This window comes from Rhinoderma darwinii, chromosome 1 (assembly GCF_050947455.1).
Source record: "Rhinoderma darwinii isolate aRhiDar2 chromosome 1, aRhiDar2.hap1, whole genome shotgun sequence".
Taxonomy (NCBI): domain Eukaryota; kingdom Metazoa; phylum Chordata; class Amphibia; order Anura; family Rhinodermatidae; genus Rhinoderma; species Rhinoderma darwinii.
The window spans coordinates 550495485-550516767 of NC_134687.1; the positions used below are offsets into that span (position 1 = coordinate 550495485).

At 48.6% G+C, this 21283-nt stretch overlaps 1 protein-coding gene across 4 annotated transcripts in view; it reads left to right on the top strand.

The window, feature by feature from the left end:
• DHFR (dihydrofolate reductase) overlaps positions 1-21283 on the top strand; it is a 120113-nt gene that overhangs the window by 38483 nt on the left and 60347 nt on the right. Inside the window, exon 1 of one of the 4 annotated variants that reach the window (XM_075837797.1) lies at positions 1606-2299. The exons of the other annotated variants lie outside the window; for them this stretch is intronic. Within the exon in view, the coding sequence (XP_075693912.1) occupies positions 2076-2299 (224 nt within the window). The 5' untranslated portion in view covers positions 1606-2075. Of the gene's footprint in view, positions 1-1605; positions 2300-21283 lie in introns of those variants that run through there. 4 annotated transcript variants of the gene reach the window in all.

Below are 21283 nucleotides of genomic sequence, written 5' to 3' on the forward strand. Positions count from 1 at the left end.
CGCCCTCGCTTCTAGCAGATATGTTTGGGCCCTCCCCTTCCTGGTTCCCTAATTTTAGGGCCCCGATAAATCGCCACTTGAAACAGACTAAATGTTCCCCTCTGATCCACACAACCGAATATTTTTATTTCATGACTTCTTGGAGCCTTAACTAATTTTTTATTTTTCATAGACGTAGTGGTATAAGGGCTGTTTTTTTGCGGGACGAGCTGTAGTTTTTATTGGTACCATTTTGGGGTACATGCGACTTTTTGATCACTTTTTATCCTAGGTGACCAAAAAACAGCAATTCTGGCATCGTTTTTTTTAGGGTTTTTTTTATACAGCATTCAACATGCGTTATAAATTACATGTTAACTTTATTCTGCGGGTGAGTACAATTCCGGCGATACCTCATTTATAGCATTTTTTTATGTTTTCAACTTTTTGCGCAATAAAATTACTTTTGTAAAAAGAATATATTTTTTCTGTCGCCAAGTTGAAAGAACCATAACGGTTTAATATTTTAGTCGACGGAGCTGTATGAGGGTTTGTTTTTTGCAAGACGAGCTATAGTTTTTATAGGCACCATTTTTGTATACATGCGACTTTTTGATCACTTTTTATTTCAATTTTTGTAGAGCAAAGTGACCAAAAAAACAGAAATTTTGGCATGGTTTTTTAATTTATTATTATTTTTTTTTTACGCCGTTCACCATGTGGAATAAATAACATAATATTTTTATAGTTTAGGACGTTACGGTCACGGCGATACCAAATATGTATGGTTTATTTATTTTTTTTCAATAATAAAGGACTTGATAAGGGAAAAAGGGCGATTGTGTGAAACTTTTATCATATTTTTGACAACTTTTTTATTTTTAACTTTTTTTTTTTTTACACTTTAATTTAGTCCCACTAGGGGACTTGAAGGTCCAACTGTCAGATTTTTTTTTCTAATACATTGCACTACCTAAGTAGTGCAATGTATTAGATCTGTCAGTCATTCACTAGCGGGCAAGCCGATTAGGCTTCGCCTCCGGGAGGGGCCTAATCGGCTACCGTAATGGCAGACAGGAGGCCATTGTTAGGTCTCCTGTTGTCATAATAACAGTCGTGCGATTGCAGGGCACAGCTGGCGATCTGCCAACAACCACAAAGATGCAGTGATCGCATCTGAGGGGTTAATGGCAGGGATCGGAGCTAGCTCCGGTTCCTGCCGTTACAGGTGGATCTCAGCTGTAACATACAGCTGACATCCACCGCTGATGACGCCGGCTCAACTCCTGAGCCGGCGCCATCTTGCCGGCAGCTATGGAAGCCCTTCAGGTCACGCCTCTGGGCGGGGACTGAAAGTCTTCCGTGCTAGGCACACCGGGAGGCCAGTATTAGGCCTCCGGTTGCCGTTGCAGCCACCGACACCCCGGCGATTTCATTGCTGGGGTGTCGATGAGCTGCAAACATCTTAAATGCAGCGATCGCATTTGACTGCTACATTTAAGGGGTTAATGGCGGGGATCGAAGCTAACTTCGGTCCCCGCCGTTACAGCAGGATGTCAGCTGTAAGATACAGCTGACATCCGAGGATGATGACACCGACTCGGCTTCTGAGCCGGTGCCATCCATTTGTCGGAAGTATACGACATTTTGCTGGAAGCACTAGCTTTCCATGACATATACTTATGATATGTCGGGAAGCGGTTAAATACAGCACCTAAATCCTGACCATGTGTAAACATGGCTTTATTGCCTTGTATCTTCGTAGAACTGCCTCTTTTTCAAAGGACAGCCGCATTCTTTCCTGTTCAAATTTATGATCTATTTCACGGACACTTTCTGCTTTGGGCACCATCTAATTTTCTGTACTCACATTTGTGTCTTAGTATGCATCAAGTGGCAGGTGAACATCTTTTCTTTCCCATTAAGGCCCCATGCACACGGACGTAGTATTCATCAGTAATTACGGATGACATTGTGGACCTATTCATTTCTATTGGCCACGGACCCCTTTCCGTATAGTTACGAATGTGTCTATGCCGTAAAAATTGCACACTTACATCCATAGCCGCCCATAATTGCTGAAGTGTTGCTATGCGATGGCAGGGGATTTCTCAAGAAAATGGTGTCTGAGCGATCATGTGACCTTTTTAAGGGGTTGTAACCTCATTTGTAGCCTCCTTCTTTTTTTTTTTTTGCGGATCTGTAAATACGGATGCACCACGGACCATATTTGCGGAGAACGTCCCGGATATTTGGATGACTACGGATCCGTATTTGTGGACAGTAAAAAAACACTACGGTCGCTTGCATCATGGCCAAGGTATACCATCAATCATGGTCAAGGTATGACTTTTGCCGGGACACAGATTCTGTCCTGGGCTGGGCATTTCCTTTTCCATTGCCCTATCCCAGGTTTCACTCTCTCTCACTTTTAGGCCTTATTCACACGAATGTAGTTCACGGCCATGATACGCGTGTGAAAATCACGCGCGTCGCACGGACCTATGTAACACAATGGGGCCGTTCAGACAGTCCGAGATTTTCACGCAGCGTATGTCCGCTGCATAAAACTCACGACATGTACTATACTTGGGCATTTTTCACGCATCAAGCACCCATTAAAGTCAATGGGTGCGTGAAAATCATGCACGGCACACGGACGCACTTCCGTGTGCTGCGCGTGATTCGCGCAACAGTTGTTAAAGCAATGAAGAGACAAATAAAACCACCTCCTTCATTTCTGTTTATTAACCTAAAAACGGAGTGTCATAACGATGTCATATGCGCGAAAATCACGCAGCCACGCACCAACTACTGATGACACGTGGCACTGCAACGCACAAAAAACTGCGTTTTTTGCACGCGCGAAGCGCACACATTCGTGTGAATAAGGCCTTAAACTGGATCTGCCATCAGACTATGCTGCACTATGAAAGCATAGATGGGTTTGGCGGCTGTCAGGAGTACGCTACCTACCGGAATGCATTGTGCCTACTGTAAAATTTGGTGGAGGAGGGATAATCATCTAGAGCTGTTTTTTCCGGGTTTCGGCTGGGCCCCCTATTTTTAGGGAAGGATAAAGTTAATGCTACAGCATAGCAAGACATTTTTATGCTTCCAACTTTGTGGGAACAGTTTGGGAAGGGGTTCTTTCCTGGTCCAGCAAGGTCCATAAAGACATGGTGTGAGGATTTTAGTGTGGAAGAATTTGAGTGGCCGCACAGAGCCCTGACCTCATCCACATCCAACACCTTTTGGGATAAATTGGAACACTGATTGCAAGCCGGGCCCTCTCATCCAACATCAGTGTGTGACCTTGACAAATGCTCTTTTGGCTTAATGGACACCAATTCTTATAGACACACTCCAAAATCTTGTAGAAAGCCTACCCAGAAGAGTGGAAGCTCTTATAGCTGCAAAAGTGGCCAAACTTCATTTTGAATGTGATTCAACAAGCCAATAAGTTCATATAGGTGTGATAGTGGGTTGTGGACATAATTTTGTCCATATAGTGTATGTGTATTTAGAAACCTATTAATGAACTGCATGCCAGCAGAAATAAAGGAAACCAAGACCCCCTGTGTTCTATATGCATAGAACGTCAGCAGCTGTTTTTAGTATTTGAGTTAACCACAGCCACGTGCAGACTTGACTATCAGAACTAAATAATTGTCCATACACGGTCTCCATAGTAACAGTGAGACAAATGTCGGATTGTAGAATGGATAAAATACATATCTGATGGTTTAGGCAGTAGGATAAAAAAAAAAAGAGGAAGGTCATCACTTGTTATCTCTTACCTTCACTCAGGTGTTTCTGTGTATATACAAGTAATATACTGATGGAGACTCCAACGTTTAACCTGTGAATATAAGCTATGTAAATCTATACTTTAATTTACTGATTTGACTCGTTAATCCCCATTCTAAACCGTTATGGATATTTTGTCTCATTCCTCCTTTGAGAGCTCATTGATAAACACCCTGCTTTTGGATGTCCACGGCCAGACAACTGATGATCTATCCACCGGATCGGTCATCGGTATATGATTGGTGGGGGTCTCATACCCCGGCACCGGATGTTGTGTATAGTATTCAGTAGTCTGAGCCAGAAGCAGATGGCTCGGACCACTACATAGGGACTGTGCTGCAGCTCGGCTGCGATTCCGTGACCAGAGCCATCTTCCAGCGTGGACGTTCGGTGCCCAGAGGCAGCCAGAGCAGCTTATCATTGCGGGGTGCCGGACCCCCACTGATCATGTACTGATGACCTATCCTGTGGGTAGGTCATTCTTTTTCCAGTCGTAAACAACCCCTTTAATGGATTCCAATCGACCATCAGGGCAAAACTGATACTGTTATGTCTTGTGCAGGACCTGGAGGGAGGTAGACGACATGTGGATTTTCCCTCTGATGTTCTTTGAATCACCCCCCCCCCCCCCCACACACATACACTCACTCACACACACTTTCCATCGCACAGTATATATGTTTTGCCTGGATATTCTCGCTTTTATGGCATATTGACAGGATATGTTGTAGATGGATGAAATTATACCATTGCAGTCATATCTGGTATAATCCTGAATTCTTAGTTCTATCAAAGATGGTGGGCTGTCCTAATCCCATATTAGCAAATCTAGCGTAAACCATGATGCTGCCCACATCATTTTTTATGGATGAAGTAATGCTGAAATGCATTTAGACTTTTTTTTTTTTTTTTTTTTTAAATTAAACATTTGTTATCTGCACCAATAAGTTCCTCCATCTACAGAAAATTCTTTCAGTAGTCCTATTTAGGGCTGTCACGATACAAGAATTTGGACTTCGATACCGATACTTCGTTTAGTATTGCAATTTCGATACTTTGCCAACAGTAATAAAAAAAAAAAAAAGTTCTTCCATTTTCTGATGTGAGGCGCGTGGTGTGATGATGAATTTAACCTCCACGTGCCTCACATTAATAGTAATTAACCCCATCATGTTTCTCGGTCATAATGGGTTAATATGTAAGGTACATGATGGGGTTAATTACTATTAATGTCAGGCACATGGAGGTTACATTCATCGCACCTCGTGCCCCACAATAAGTATTAGAAAGCAGTTTTTCTTTTATTTTTTACAGCGTACACATCATAAATGATGCAAAAAAATAGTTGTGCAGGTTATTAAGGCCGCGCCAATACTGAATGTGTGTATATTTTATGTATTGAGACTTATTTTAATGTTTATTGTAAAAAAAGGTGTAGGTGTGTTTTTTTTAAAATTTAACATTACTTTAATGTTTTTACTTTAATTTTTTAAACTTTAATGTATTGGCATATATCTATATTACAGTACATTAGCCTGTGTATGGATCGTACACAGGCAGTTAGCACATACCTTTGTATGCCCTAACCGGAAATATGGTAGGACAGCCTTGGGGTCCTTCAATGGACCCTGGGCTGTCGGCCCATACACCGCGTTCCAAATTATTATGAAAATGTTATTTTTCGCTGATTTTCCTAAATAGTCGATGCAAATGACAGTCCGTATAATCTTCAAGCCATCAACCGTTGGCGTATAATGCGAATTTTATTGAACAAATCTCCTAATAACAGATTTTTTTTTTTTGAAGTAAAAAACTCAAAATGCACTGTTTCAAATTATTATGCACAACAGAGATCAAAACATTTTAAAGGTTGTAAAGAGAACTAAAATGGTAATTTGTTGAATTTGCAGCATCAGGAGGTTACATTTACAGAAATCAAAAGCTCTTTCAATCAAAAAAAACTTAGCAGGCCAAGTTACATGTTAACATAGGACCCCTTCTTTGATATCACCTTCACAATTCTTGCATCCATTGAATTTGTATGTATTTGGACAGTCTCTGCTTGAATATCTTTGCAGGATGTCAGAATAGCCTCCCAGAGCTTCTGTTCTCAATAGGGTTGAGGTCAGGGAACATGGGGGCCACACTATGAGTTTCTCTCCTTTTATGCCCATAGCAGCCAATGACACAGAGGTATTCTTTGCAGCATGAGATGGTGTATTGTCAGGCATGAAGATAATTTTGCTACGGAAGGCACGGTTCTTCTTTTTGTACCACGGAAGAAAGTGGTCAGTCATCGTACTTTGCAGAGGTCATTTTCACACCGTCAGGGACCCTAAAGGGGCCTACCAGCTCTCTCCCCATGATTCCAGCCCAAAACATGACTCAGCCACCTCCTTGCTGACGTCGCAGCCTTGTTGGGACATGGTGGCCATTCACCAACCATCCACTACTCCATCCATCTGGACCATCCAGGGTTGCACGGCACTCCTCAGTAAACAACACGGTTTGAAAATTAGTCTTCGTTTATTTCTGAGCCCACTGCAACCGTTTCTGCTTGTGAGCATTGTTTAGGGGTGGCCGAATAATAGCTTTATGCACACTTGCAAACCTCTGGAGGATCCTACACCTTCAGGTTCGCGGTACTCCAGAGGCACCAGTCGCTTCAAATACCTGTTTGCTGCTTTGCAATGGCATTTTAGCAACTGCTCTCCTAATCCTATTAATTTGTCTGGCAGAAACCTTCCTCATTATGCCTTTATCTGAACGAACCCGTCTGTGCTCTGAATCAGCCACATATCTTTTCACAGTACGATGATCACGCTTAAGTTTTCTTGAAATATCCAATGTTTTCATACTTTGTGCAATACCTTGGACAATTTCACGCTTTTCGACAGCAGAGAGATCCTTTTTCTTTCCCATATTGCTTGAAACCTGTGGCCTGCTTAATAATGTGGAACGTCCTTCTTAAAGGAACAGTGTCATCACAAATTATTTTTTTATATGTTAAAGATGTTAGTGCTTTATTAAACGTTTATATTCATTTGTGTGTTTGTGTTTTACTTTTTCTTATTTTTACACTTTTTCTTCCCTATGGGGGCTGCCATTTTTTGTTCCATTTCTGTCTGTGTCGATTAACGACACATACAGACATGGAATACGGCAGCCACAGCCCATAGGGACTGCGAACGGCTCCCGTCCCATTGACTTCAGTGTATGGCGTCTGTGTGGGAACTGCGCATGCGCCACTCCCACACAGTCCAATTCGAAAATTGGCGCCGCCCGGCGCCATTTTCCTGTGGACCGGAAGTCGCGGCCGGACAGTAATATTACTACTTCCGGTCGCGGCTTCCGGATTTGTGCACTTGGACCAGCGGCAGCAAACGGAGCGGACGGGCCGGAGGGAGCCGCGGCGGCAGGAGCAGGTAAGAGATTTCAATGTATGTTCGTGTTTGTGTGTGTTTACTACTGTATGTAAACCTACTACACTGTGTGTTAGCTCAAAAAATGGCGACAGACAGTGTAGGAGGTTACACCGTTCAAACCCCTCGTTTATCCCGGCACTAGCCAGGATAAAGGAGGGGGGGATGCTGAGAGCTCACTAGAGCGAGGGCTTTTAACCCAATGTTGCAATGCTGCAATTTTGGGAATAGCTCCATCTAGTGACCAAAAATGGGTAGTATTATAAATTAGAATTAATTTATAATATTTCCTGACTCGTGAAAAAAATAAAAAAAATTTGAACAATGTTTAATCACCCACACACTAAATGTTTAATTTAAAAAAAAAAAAACATGTTTTTCTGGCAACACATTGCCTTTAAGTAGTTTTCCAGTACAGCCCTCATGACAGCACCACAGGAGGTTGCCCTATTGACCTCTATAGGGACAGGAAGACAGAGAGCTTAAAAGGCCCCTCACACCACCCACTTGCCAGTGTTCTTCCTGTCCCTACAGGGTCAGGAGCAGAGAGACGTCGCTCCTGTGTTGCTGCAGGAGAAAAAACTTGGGCAGGGGGCAAGATCGGGGGGTCCGTGCACTCCCCCTTTTCGTCTTCCTAAAGCATAGGCCAACACCGCTCTAACGAGAGGTCCCTTCGCTCCCAACCTAAGACACCTACCTGAGGAATCCTAGGCAGGGTTCCGGTAGGGTGTTGGGTTCGGGATTCCCAAGAACGCTTCGGCCGGGCCGTGTGACCAGGCGGGGACCGACAGCTCCATAGGTTTAGACGCACTGGCAGGGTTTCCTCCCTTCGCCGCATAGCAGGCTATGACGCGGCCGCACCTCAACGAATAGCCGTGACCGGAAATTACGTCGGGCTACTTCCGGTCCGCGGCCATCTTGGAACGCGGGAAATTCAAAACGCCCGCATTTAAAGGGACATGCACAGGTATGTAGTTAGAGCTGATACCTCTAACTTGGATTAATTTTGTGGATTGCATATTGCATTGCCTGTTACCTGTTGTGGAATGGAACTTCCTCGTTCTGACGGAACTCCAGATATGTCCCAGGGTCACGTGAGTATCACCCTTGGGGTAAGGGTTATGAATCCTTATGTATGTACACCATACTTTACCTACCTTCTGTTTTCTCTAGGATAAAGATTCCTCTCACTGACAAACTGATAAAAAGAAGGTTAAAAAATGTGCGACTTGTGCAAAGAACTTGCCAGAGTCACATAGGAAACAATTGTGTGAGGATTGTATTGCAAAAATACTAAAAGAGGAACAACCAACGTTTATGTCTGAACTTAGGGCTATGATTCATGAAGAAGTGAGTCAGTCAGTAGCCTCCTTCGCCCCTCCTCAAGAAACTCCCTCACACTCCCGGGCAAAAAGTCCACGGATTGAAGTTGATCAAAAATATTGTCCTCCTTCTCAGGGGTCTGACTCTGAGCAGGAGTGTTATTACCTATCGGAGGGTGAGTTAGAAGGAGAGGAACTCTTGCCTTCAACTTCATCCACTCAAGAGAAAAAAAAATTATTCTCTTCCGAGATGTCTGATACCTTAATCCAGGCAATACAGGAAACCATGGATATTCCCGAAGAAGACCAACCACATACCATCCAGGATGAGATGTTTGGGGGTCTAACGGAAAAGAAAACAAAGGTTTTTCCGGTAAACGAAAATCTCAAGAGAATGGTGACAACTGAATGGGAAGATTCAGAAAAGAGGCTCTTCATTTCAAGAGAGTTTAAAAACAGACTTCTCTTTGATCCAGAAGACACTAAACCTTGGGATGAGATCCCAAAAGTAGATGTCCCAGTAGCCAGGGTTGCTAAAAAAAACGCAATCCCATTTGAGGATTCCGCTCAGTTGAAGGACGCCATGGACCGAAAGGCAGACGGGCTACTGAAAAGAGCTTGGGAATCTTGCTCTTTGATCTCTACTAATATCGTGGCCACATCAGTAGCAAGAGCAATGTTTATATGGTTAAACCAGCTGGAGACCCATTTGATGATGAAGACATCACGACAAGATCTATTAGAATCTCTACCCTTACTAAAGATGGCAACCGGATTCTTGGTAGACGCTTCAGCGGAATTCATTAGATTTGCTGCCAGGAATGGGGCTCTCTCAAATGCTGCTAGAACAGCATTATGGCTCAAAATGTGGTCAGGAGATACGAAGTCCAAGAACAAATTGTGTTCTATCTCGTTTACAGGGTCTCTGATGTTTGGTCCTCTCCTGGATAACATGCTGGAGAATGCAGCAGATAGGCAAAAGGGGTTTCCAGAAGAGAAACCAAAAAAACCCCCTCCGTTTGGGAGGTTTCGCCAACAGAGGGAACCTACTTTACAGAACTACAGCGGGAAAGGGAAGTCCGGTCGCTGGAGTTACCCCAAAGGAAGAAGGGGTCGAGGATACCTCCTTAACCCCAATAATTCATTTCAGCCCTCAAAGCAATGACGCCAAGAGTGTGGGGGGGGGGAGACTCCTACAATTTTATCCCAAATGGACCGGAATAACCCAGAGCCCCTGGGTTCTAAAGATCATAGAAGAAGGGTACAAAATAGAATTTTCCTCTATTCCTCCAGAGAGATTTCTAATAACCCAGTACCAAGCAAAAGACCTGCATCAGATCCTTATCCGGGACGTCCAGAAACTACTCAAATTGAGAGCAATTACTCCAGTTCCCCACAACGAAAAATTCAAAGGCCACTATTCAAAGATCTTCTTAGTCAAAAGACCAAACGGTTCCTACAGGACAATAATCAACCTGAAGGTCCTGAACAAGTGGGTGAAATATCGAAAATTCAAGATGGAGTCTATCAGATTGACTATTCCTCTAATAAGGGAAGAGGCATCAATGTGTAAGATCGATTTAAAGGATGCGTATTATCACATTCCTATCCACCCCGCTTACCAGAGATTCCTCAGATTCGCGATTCAGAACGGTCCTTCTATTCTCCACTTCCAGTTTGTCTGCCTCCCTTTCGGCATTTCCTCCGCCCCTAGAATTTTTACAAAAATTACGGCAGAGATCATGGCATTCGTAAGAAGTCGGGGCATAGTAATTATCCCATATCTAGACGACTTCTTGTTGACAACAGATACTCCATCTATCTTAACCCGTTAGTGACCGACCCATCGTGTTTCTACGTCGGTCACTAACGGGCTTTATTCCGATGCCATAGACTTTTTACGTCGCGGCATCGGAATAAAATAGCGCCGCCGGGGGGAGGTTTAGCTCCCTGCTCTCAGCTGCCGTAGGTAGCTGAGGGCTTGGAGCAGTGACTGGGGACCGCTGTTTGCGGTCCCCAGACCGCCGTTAAAATAAATGTGCCTCAGCAAATTATGATTTTATCTCCTCTCACCATGTATGTTTGGTGAGAGGAGATAAAAAAAACTACTTCTTAGGCCCCCTGCTGCCTCCGATCGTGTCCCCCGTCGTCCCGTCCCTAACTGCCGGGAAAAAAAAGAAAATGGCGCACGCATGCGCAGTGAGTCTAAGGCAGCTATTCTGCCTGTAAATAGAAACTGATCAGGGACCCTGATAATTGGTCCCTGATCAGATGGTCACTGTGATATACCTATCACAGTGACCATAGTCCCATATTTACACAATACAGCACAAGATTTGTGCTCTTTCCCTCCCTCCTCTCACTGTAGTTGATCTGTGAGAGGAGAGAGAGAAATACTATAGAAATCTTGTGCTGTATTATACTGTGAAATACACCACATACGTACTCGCCAGTGTTCCGATATTGTCCGTAATCACGCCAGATTACCGGTAATTATCTCCGTAATTCTTTTTTTTTTTCGCTGAATTAGTTTTAGTTGCTGTAATTAACTGCGGTTTACCGTATTTTTTTATTTTTTTACGTTAGTGTTGTGTCTATATTATATTAAAAAAAAAAATCCCCAAAAAATTAAAAATACAAAAAAAAAAAAATTTTACTTGTTAGTTTAGTGTTAGAAAATAATGAACCGCAGAAGCCGCAGAATGTTCTCTGCAGAGCAGGCATACGCCATGCTGTGCTCTAGCGGTTCCGGCAGTGATACGGACACTGCGTCAGAAGCAGAACTTGGCTCAGAAAGCGACACAAGTTCTGCTTCTGCCACTGGACCCCCCCCAGCCCTATGGTGGTGGACGCAGCGGTCACCGGTGAAGCGTCAGGAGCCGGGCCTAGTACTGCAGTCCCTCCCGCAATGTGTGATCCTGCAGTTTCTTTCTCCCCCCAAATTCCGCCATTTACAGCGACTCCAGGCATCAACTCTGATGTCACAAATTTTACCCCCTATCATTTTTTAAATTTGTTTATAGGCAATCAGGTCCTGGAACTAATCGTCCAGCAGACGAATTTATACGCCAGGCAATTTGTCACCCAAAATCCCAGTTCTTACTATTCCAGAGGATGGATCCCCACAACCGTCTGTGAAATGAAAAATTTTTGGGGAATTACCCTAAATATGGGGATAGTAAAAAAACAGTCTATCCGCTCCTACTGGGCTACCAGCGCTATCCACAGCACCCCTGTATTTGCTGCGGTCATGACCCGAACGCGCTATGAGACGCTAATGCGCTTCATGCACTTCTCGGACAACTCCCAAATCCCCCCAAGAAGTGACCCAGGCCATGATCGCCTCAACAAGTTGAGACCCCTCATCTCCCTCCTATCTGAGTCTTTTCTAAATTTGTACACCCCAGGCCAAAAAATAGCGGTAGACGAGTCCCTTATGGCTCCAAAAGAGCCCGATCCGGAGTGAAACTCTATAAGGTGTGCGAGAGCACAACGGGCTACACCTGTGCCTTTTTTATATATGAGGGCAGGGACCGCCACCTTAATCCCCCAGGATGCCCAGAGGATATTGGCATTAGTGGGAAAATTGTCTGGGAACTCATGGTGCCATTCCTACAGAAAGGGTACCATGTGTACACCGACAATTACTACACCAGTGTCCCCCTGTATAAGTCCCTCCATGCTGCGAATACAGGGGCCTGTGGGACGGTACGAAAAAATAGTCGGCTTCCCTCAACAGCTGGTGTCCAGGCGACTAGTAAGGGGTGCGTCACTCTCATTCACCAGTGACCAGTTGCTTGCAATAAAATGGAGTGTCAAAAAGGACGTGTACATGCTCTCCACCGTGCACGAGGACACCACAGTGGCAGTAAGAGAGAGGGGCGCTACCTCTGATAAGAGGAAACCGGTCTGCGTGGTGGACTATAACAAGTTCATGGGGGGAGTCGATCTATCTGACCAGGTCCTACAACCGTACCTGGTCAAGCGCAAAACTAGGGCCTGGTATAAAAAGGTAGCGATCTACCTTATCCAGATGGCCACTTACAACAGCTATGTGCTGTACAAGACGCAGGGAACGCTCAGTTTCCTCCAGTATTAGGAGAAAATTATAGAGCACCTCCTGTTGGACTCCCCCACACCTGGAGACTCCTTTGAGTCGGAGAATGTCAAAAGGCTCACTGAGCGCCACTTCCTTCACCCCGTCCCTGCCACTGAGAGTAAGGAATACCCCCAAAGGAGATGCCGGGTGTGCAGTAAACACGGAAGGAGGAGGGATACCCGGTTTTACTGCCCCATGTGCCCTTCAAATCCAGGCCTGTGCAACTACCCCTGTTTTGAGTTTAGGGAACACCAAAAAGGGTGGGGTGGGGGGGATTCTTTTTAGGGAGTCAATTTCATTTATTCATATTTTATTTTTCGTTTCTGGGCTTTCCAAGGGAGGGAGGGATTCTCACGGGGAGGTAGTAAAGTATTTATTTCAGACTGTAAAACTAATTTTCCCCTTTTTAATTTTTTTATACATTTCTTGGACAATTAAATCCAGGACTTGATCACTCACAAATAAATACAGTTTATTGTGCAGGAGCCCACATCTGTCTATTCAGAACATGGACCCCACAAGTGTTCTTGAAATAAAAAATAAATGTGGGCATTGCATTTATTAGTAGATAAATCCAACACCTGCGGCCCGTGCCGCCCCTGAATTAGTGGAAGTCGTGCATTTTAGCAATGGTTACAAGAATAAATTGGGGATGTATTTCCTTTTTCTTATGACTGTCCTGCCACATACGGCTGTTACATTCCTAATTCTGTACCGTGATACGGGCATGATATTTTTTTTTTGGAGGATCTCTAATAATCGAGCTGTTCCTTATCAATACACCATGGGCTTTGTTACGGTTCTTCTGGAAATACTGACATCATTTTGGGGATTAGTGATCCTTTACTGTTCCTATAGATGGTTTTGGACACTGTCCCTTTATATATTCTGTAGGTGATTGGTTGTTTTGTGCACATAGCAGTTCATACCTTGCCGGGCAGGGGCCTGTTATGGTGTACCGCGTCACTTGGCACATTCGTCCCTCATAAGGATTGATGGAGCTAAAGAGACGTTGTACAACCAGTCACTGGAAAAAAAAAAAACCTTGTCAAGACAGCCCTGCAGGTGTTCTTCTATCCGGTGAACAGACTCGAATTTGCAACATAGTTGGATACATTTTCCTCCATTTGTTTGAAGATATTGCCCGTCACTCCAGTACAGTTTATTTTTTCCTCTCTGACTGATTTTATATTAGGACAGAATTCTGTCCACAATGACATCATAATGGCACCAACTGCTTCTTCAGCAAGACATAGTCATAAATAAGTACAGGCAAATACGTCTATAGTAACATGTATCCATTATGAATACACGGCTTCACTTCTCTTCTGTATGCCGCACAAATTTATTAATGTGGCATATTTCTAACAAAATAACCTTCTACCACGTCTCCTCTATTTCATGTGGAAACGTAATAAGAGTTTGAAGAAAACATTATATACCCGTAGTGTCTGAAATGATACCCATTATTCCCTCCTTTAAAAAAATTATGGTCCGCATGCTCACTACACCACTAGATGAATACCTTTAGGGGTTTAGTCTTTAAAATGGGGTAATTTCTGCGTGTTTTTTTTTTTTGTTCAGGCAGCTCAATGCCTCTAAATGCATGATATGGGGCCGAGAATTTATTCAATTGTGCCCTGAAAGCCAAAGAGTCCTCCCTCTCTTTTTGGCCCAGCCACACGTCTAATAAGCAGATTGGGGCAACAATGAGAGTATTTTTGAAAACAGGAGAAACAGGGTGATTTGATTTTGGGTGTGTTTCTTCATTTTCATGTTCGCTTTACACAGAAATCGGTCTTCAAAGTGATACTTTTATGAAAAAAGTGATTTTTTTTTTTTTTCCACCTGCTATGCATTAAATTTAGCAAAAAACTGTGGGGTCAAAATACTCACTACACCCCTAGATAAATACCTTAAGGGGTCTAGTTTTCTAAATGGGGTCGTTTATGGGGAGTTTCTATCGTTCTGGCAGCTCAAAACCTATCCAAATATACAGTGGGGCCTAAAACATTTTCAAGCAAAATATGAGTCCTGAAAGCCTCCGGGTGCTCCCTTTCTTTCAAGCCCTGCTGTGTGTCCAGGCAATGCATTAGAGTCACAATGGGGGCATTTTTGAAAACAGGAGAAACAGGGTGATAGATTTTGGGGTGTGTTTCTTCATTCTTATGGTCGCTTTACACAGAAATCGGTCTCAAAGTGATACTTTTATGAAAAAAGTGAGATTATATTTTTTTACGCCTGCTTTGCATGAATTATTACAAAAAAACTGTGGTGTCAAAATACTTACAACACCCCTTAATAAATACCTTAAGGGGTGTAGTTTGCAAAATGGGGTCACTTGTGGGGGTTTCCACCATTCTGACACCTATGAGCCTCTGAAAACCTGGCTTGGTGCTGGAAAACCAAATGTACTTAAAAATGTATAAAATTATTACTAAACTTGTAAGTCTTCTGAATTGCTCAAAAAAAAATTTTTTTTTTTCAAAAGTGCTACCAAAATAGAGTAAAGAGATGGAAATATATATTTAATTAAAAAAATTGTACTGTATGTATGTACATATGTGACATATTGCCATTCAAAATAGGGAAAAATGATAATTTTTTCAAAATTTCTTCATTTTTTCTATTTTTTAATTAATTTCCGTAAATCGTATCAGTCTACTTTTACCACTAAAATAAAGTACAACATGTGACGAAAAAACAATGTCAGAATTACTTGGATATTCAAAACTTTCGCTGAGTTATTCTCTGATAAAGTCACACATACCAGATTTAACAAATCTGGCTTGGTCATTAAGGCCCAAACAGGCCCGGTCATTAAGGGGTTAAACAGTCATCGGTCACGGGTTCTTTCCCTACTACAGGAATTGGGATGGATAATCAACTTTCAGAAGTCAAGTCTTCCTCCCCAAAAACAGAAGGTCTTCTTAGGAGTGCTACTAGACTCCTCCCTTCAACATTCCTTCCTTCCAAGAGAGAAACAAATACTCCTGCTGACAGAAGTAAGGAGATTTTGGGGGAAAGACGTCTGTTCCATAAGAGAAGGAATGCGGATGTTGGGAATGATGACATCTTGCATCCAATCTATTCCATGGAGTCAATTTCACTCCAGACCCTTACAGAATCTGATCCTGTCCCAGTGGGATCGAAAACAGGACTCCTAGAATTCAAATTTCCGAGACCGTTAAATCATCCCTCCTTTGGTGGCTCTGCACAAACAACATAAACAAGGGAGTCCCCTGGAGAACTTCTCCTTATGTGATGATTACCACAGATGCCAGCAAACACGGCTGGGGGTCGGTAATCCAAGACAAGCACTTTCAAGGCGCATGACCTGTATAAATGAAAATGATGTCCTCAAACTTCAGAGAACTAAAAGCTCTTTCTCTCTCTCTCTCGCGCGCGCTCTTTCTCTCTCTCTCTCGCGCGCGCTCTTTCTCTCTCTCGCGCGCGCTCTTTCTCTCTCTCTCTCGCGCGCGCTCTTTCTCTCTCTCTCGCGCGCGCTCTTTCTCTCTCTCGCGCACGCATGCTCTCTCTCGCGCGCTCTTTCTCGCGCGCTCTCTTTCTCGCGCGCTCTCTCTCGCGCGCGCTCTCTCTCGCGCGCGCTCTCTCTCGCGCGCGCTCTTTCTCTCGCGCGCGCTCTTTCTCTCTCGCGCGCGCTCTTTCTCTCTCGCGCGCGCTCTTTCTCTCTCTCGCGCGCGCGCTCTTTCTCTCTCTCGCGCGCGCGCTCTTTCTCTCTCTCGCGCGCGCGCTCTTTCTCTCTCTCGCGCGCGCGCTCTTTCTCTCGCGCGCGCTCTTTCTCTCGCGCGCGCTCTTTCTCTCGCGCGCGCTCTTTCTCTCGCGCGCGCTCTTTCTCTCGCGCGCGCTCTTTCTCTCGTGCGCGCTCTTTCTCTCGTGCGCGCTCTTTCTCTCTCGCGCGCTCTCTCTCGCGCGCGCGCGCTCTCTCTCGCGCGCTCTTTCTCTCGCGCGCTCTTTCTCTCGCCCCCGCGCTCTTTCTCTCGCCCCCGCGCTCTCTCTCTCGCCCCCGCGCTCTTTCTCTCTCTCTCGCCCCCGCGCTCTTTCTCTCGCCCCGGCGCTCTTTCTCTCTCTCTCGCCACCCGCGCTCTTTCTCTCTCTCTCGCCACCCGCGCTCTTTCTCTCTCTCTCGCCACCCGCGCTCTTTCTCTCTCTCTCGCCACCCGCGCTCTTTCTCTCTCTCTCGCCCCCGCGCTCTTTCTCTCTCTCTCGCCCCCGCGCTCTTTCTCTCTCTCTCGCCCCCGCGCTCTTTCTCTCTCTCGCCCCCGCGCTCTTTCTCTCTCTCGCCCCCGCGCTCTTTCTCTCTCTCGCCCCCGCGCTCTTTCTCTCTCTCGCCCCCGCGCTCTTTCTCTCTCTCGCCCCCGCGCTCTTTCTCTCTCTCGCCCCCGCGCTCTTTCTCTCTCTCGCCCCCGCGCTCTTTCTCTCTCTCGCCCCCGCGCTCTTTCTCTCTCTCGCCCCCGCGCTCTTTCTCTCTCTCGCCCCCGCGCTCTTTCTCTCTCTCGCCCCCGCGCTCTTTCTCTCTCTCGCCCCCGCGCTCTTTCTCTCTCTCGCCCCCGCGCTCTTTCTCTCTCTCGCCCCCGCGCTCTTTCTCTCTCTCGCCCCCGCGCTCTTTCTCTCTCTCGCCCCCGCGCTCTTTCTCTCTCTCGCCCCCGCGCTCTTTCTCTCTCTCGCCCCCGCGCTCTTTCTCTCTCTCGCCCCCGCGCTCTTTCTCTCTCTCGCCCCCGCGCTCTTTCTCTCGCCCCCGCGCTCTTTCTCTCGCCCCCGCGCTCTTTCTCTCTCTCTCGCCCCCGCGCTCTCTCTCTCTCTCTCGCCCCCGCGCTCTTTCTCTCTCTCTCTCGCCCCCGCGCTCTCTCTCTCTCTCTCGCCCCCGCGCTCTTTCTCTCTCTCTCTCTCTCTCGCCCCCGCGCTCTTTCTCTCTCTCTCTCTCTCGCCCCCGCGCTCTTTCTCTCTCTCTCTCGCCCCCGCGCTCTTTCTCTCTCTCTCTCGCCCCCGCGCTCTTTCTCTCTCTCTCTCGCCCCCGCGCTCTTTCTCTCTCTCTCTCGCCCCCGCGCTCTCTCTCGCCCCCGCGCTCTTTCTCTCTCTCTCTCTCTCTCTCTCTCTCGCCCCCGCGCTCTTTCTCTCTCTCTCTCGCCCCCGCGCTCTTTCTCTCTCTCTCTCCCCCGCTCTCTTTCTCTCTCTCTCTCGCCCCCGCGCTCTTTCTCTCTCTCTCTCGCCCCCGCGCTCTTTCTCTCTCTCGCCCCCGCGCTCTTTCTCTCTCTCTCTCGCCCCCGCGCTCTTTCTCTCTCTCTCTCGCCCCCGCGCTCTTTCTCTCTCTCTCTCTCGCCCCCGCGCTCTTTCTCTCTCTCGCCCCCGCGCTCTTTCTCTCTCTCTCTCTCGCCCCCGCGCTCTTTCTCTCTCTCTCTCTCTCGCCCCCGCGCTCTTTCTCTCTCTCTCTCTCGCCCCCGCGCTCTTTCTCTCTCTCTCTCTCGCCCCCGCGCTCTTTCTCTCTCTCTCTCGCCCCCGCGCTCTTTCTCTCTCTCTCTCTCTCTCTCTCTCTCGCCCCCGCGCTCTTTCTCTCTCTCTCTCTCTCGCCCCCGCGCTCTTTCTCTCTCTCTCTCTCTCTCGCCCCCGCGCTCTTTCTCTCTCTCTCGCCCCCGCGCTCTTTCTCTCTCTCTCTCTCTCGCCCCCGCGCTCTTTCTCTCTCTCTCTCGCCCCCGCGCTCTTTATCTCTCTCTCTCTCTCTCGCCCCCGCGCTCTTTCTCTCTCTCTCGCCCCCGCGCTCTTTCTCTCTCTCTCTCGCCCCCGCGCTCTTTCTCTCTCTCTCTCGCCCCCGCGCTCTTTCTCTCTCGCCCCCGCGCTCTCTCTCTCTCGCCCCCGCGCTCTCTCTCTCTCGCCCCCGCGCTCTCTCTCTCGCCCCCGCGCTCTCTCTCTCGCCCCCGCGCTCTTTCTCTCTCTCTCTCTCTCGCCCCCGCGCTCTTTCTCTCTCTCTCTCGCCCCCGCGCTCTTTCTCTCTCTCTCTCGCCCCCGCGCTCTTTCTCTCTCTCTCTCGCCCCCGCGCTCTTTCTCTCTCTCTCTCGCCCCCGCGCTCTTTCTCTCTCTCTCTCGCCCCCGCGCTCTTTCTCTCTCTCTCTCGCCCCCGCGCTCTTTCTCTCTCTCTCTCGCCCCCGCGCTCTTTCTCTCTCTCTCTCGCCCCCGCGCTCTTTCTCTCTCTCTCTCTCGCCCCCGCGCTCTTTCTCTCTCTCGCCCCCGCGCTCTTTCTCTCTCTCTCTCGCCCCCGCGCTCTTTCTCTCTCTCTCTCGCGCCCGCGCTCTTTCTCTCTCTCTCTCGCCCCCGCGCTCTTTCTCTCTCTCTCTCTCGCCCCCGCGCTCTTTCTCTCTCGCCCCCGCGCTCTTTCTCTCTCGCCCCCGCGCTCTTTCTCTCTCTCTCGCCCCCGCGCTCTTTCTCTCTCTCTCTCGCCCCCGCGCTCTTTCTCTCTCTCTCTCGCCCCCGCGCTCTTTCTCTCTCTCTCTCGCCCCCGCGCTCTTTCTCTCTCTCTCTCGCCCCCGCGCTCTTTCTCTCTCTCTCTCGCCCCCGCGCTCTTTCTCTCTCTCTCTCGCCCCCGCGCTCTCTCTCTCTCTCGCCCCCGCGCTCTTTCTCTCTCTCGCCCCCGCGCTCTTTCTCTCTCTCTCTCGCCCCCGCGCTCTTTCTCTCTCTCTCTCGCCCCCGCGCTCTTTCTCTCTCTCGCGCCCGCGCTCTTTCTCTCTCTCTCTCGCCCCCGCGCTCTTTCTCTCTCTCTCTCTCGCCCCCGCGCTCTTTCTCTCTCGCCCCCGCGCTCTTTCTCTCTCGCCCCCGCGCTCTTTCTCTCTCTCTCGCCCCCGCGCTCTTTCTCTCTCTCTCTCGCCCCCGCGCTCTTTCTCTCTCTCTCTCTCGCGCTCTTTCTCTCTCTCTCTCGCGCTCTTTCTCTCTCGCCCCCGCGCTCTTTCTCTCTCGCCCCCGCGCTCTTTCTCTCTCGCCCCCGCGCTCTTTCTCTCTCTCTCGCCCCCGCGCTCTTTCTCTCTCTCTCGCCCCCGCGCTCTTTCTCTCTCTCTCGCCCCCGCGCTCTTTCTCTCTCTCTCGCCCCCGCGCTCTTTCTCTCTCTCTCGCCCCCGCGCTCTTTCTCTCTCTCTCGCCCCCGTCTCTTTCTCTCTCTCTCGCACCCGTCTCTTTCTCTCTCTCTCGCCCCCGCGCTCTTTCTCTCTCTCTCGCCCCCGTCTCTTTCTCTCTCTCTCTCTCTCTCTCTCTCTCGCCCCCGCGCTCTTTCTCTCTCTCTCTCTCTCTCTCTCGCCCCCGCGCTCTTTCTCTCTCTCTCTCTCTCTCTCTCGCCCCCGCGCTCTTTCTCTCTCTCTCGCCCCCGCGCTCTTTCTCTCTCTCTCTCTCTCGCCCCCGCGCTCTTTCTCTCTCTCTCTCGCCCCCGCGCTCTTTCTCTCTCTCTCTCTCTCGCCCCCGCGCTCTTTCTCTCTCTCTCTCGCCCCCGCGCTCTTTCTCTCTCTCTCTCGCCCCCGCGCTCTTTCTCTCTCTCTCTCGCCCCCGCGCTCTTTCTCTCTCTCTCTCGCCCCCGCGCTCTTTCTCTCTCGCCCCCGCGCTCTTTCTCTCTCGCCCCCGCGCTCTCTCTCTCGCCCCCGCGCTCTTTCTCTCTCTCTCTCTCTCGCCCCCGCGCTCTTTCTCTCTCTCTCTCGCCCCCGCGCTCTTTCTCTCTCTCTCTCTCGCCCCCGCGCTCTTTCTCTCTCTCTCTCGCCCCCGCGCTCTTTCTCTCTCTCTCTCGCCCCCGCGCTCTTTCTCTCTCTCTCTCGCCCCCGCGCTCTTTCTCTCTCTCTCTCGCCCCCGCGCTCTTTCTCTCTCTCTCTCGCCCCCGCGCTCTTTCTCTCTCTCTCTCGCCCCCGCGCTCTTTCTCTCTCTCGCCCCCGCGCTCTTTCTCTCTCTCTCTCGCCCCCGCGCTCTTTCTCTCTCTCTCTCGCGCCCGCGCTCTTTCTCTCTCTCTCTCGCCCCCGCGCTCTTTCTCTCTCTCTCTCTCGCCCCCGCGCTCTTTCTCTCTCGCCCCCGCGCTCTTTCTCTCTCGCCCCCGCGCTCTTTCTCTCTCTCTCGCCCCCGCGCTCTTTCTCTCTCTCTCGCCCCCGCGCTCTTTCTCTCTCTCTCTCGCCCCCGCGCTCTTTCTCTCTCTCTCTCGCCCCCGCGCTCTTTCTCTCTCTCTCTCGCCCCCGCGCTCTTTCTCTCTCTCTCTCGCCCCCGCGCTCTTTCTCTCTCTCTCTCGCCCCCGCGCTCTTTCTCTCTCTCTCTCTCGCCCCCGCGCTCTTTCTCTCTCTCGCCCCCGCGCTCTTTCTCTCTCTCTCTCGCCCCCGCGCTCTTTCTCTCTCTCTCTCTCGCGCCCGCGCTCTTTCTCTCTCTCTCTCGCCCCCGCGCTCTTTCTCTCTCTCTCTCTCGCCCCCGCGCTCTTTCTCTCTCGCCCCCGCGCTCTTTCTCTCTCGCCCCCGCGCTCTTTCTCTCTCTCTCGCCCCCGCGCTCTTTCTCTCTCTCTCTCGCCCCCGCGCTCTTTCTCTCTCTCTCTCGCCCCCGCGCTCTTTCTCTCTCTCTCTCGCGCTCTTTCTCTCTCTCTCTCGCGCTCTTTCTCTCTCGCCCCCGCGCTCTTTCTCTCTCGCCCC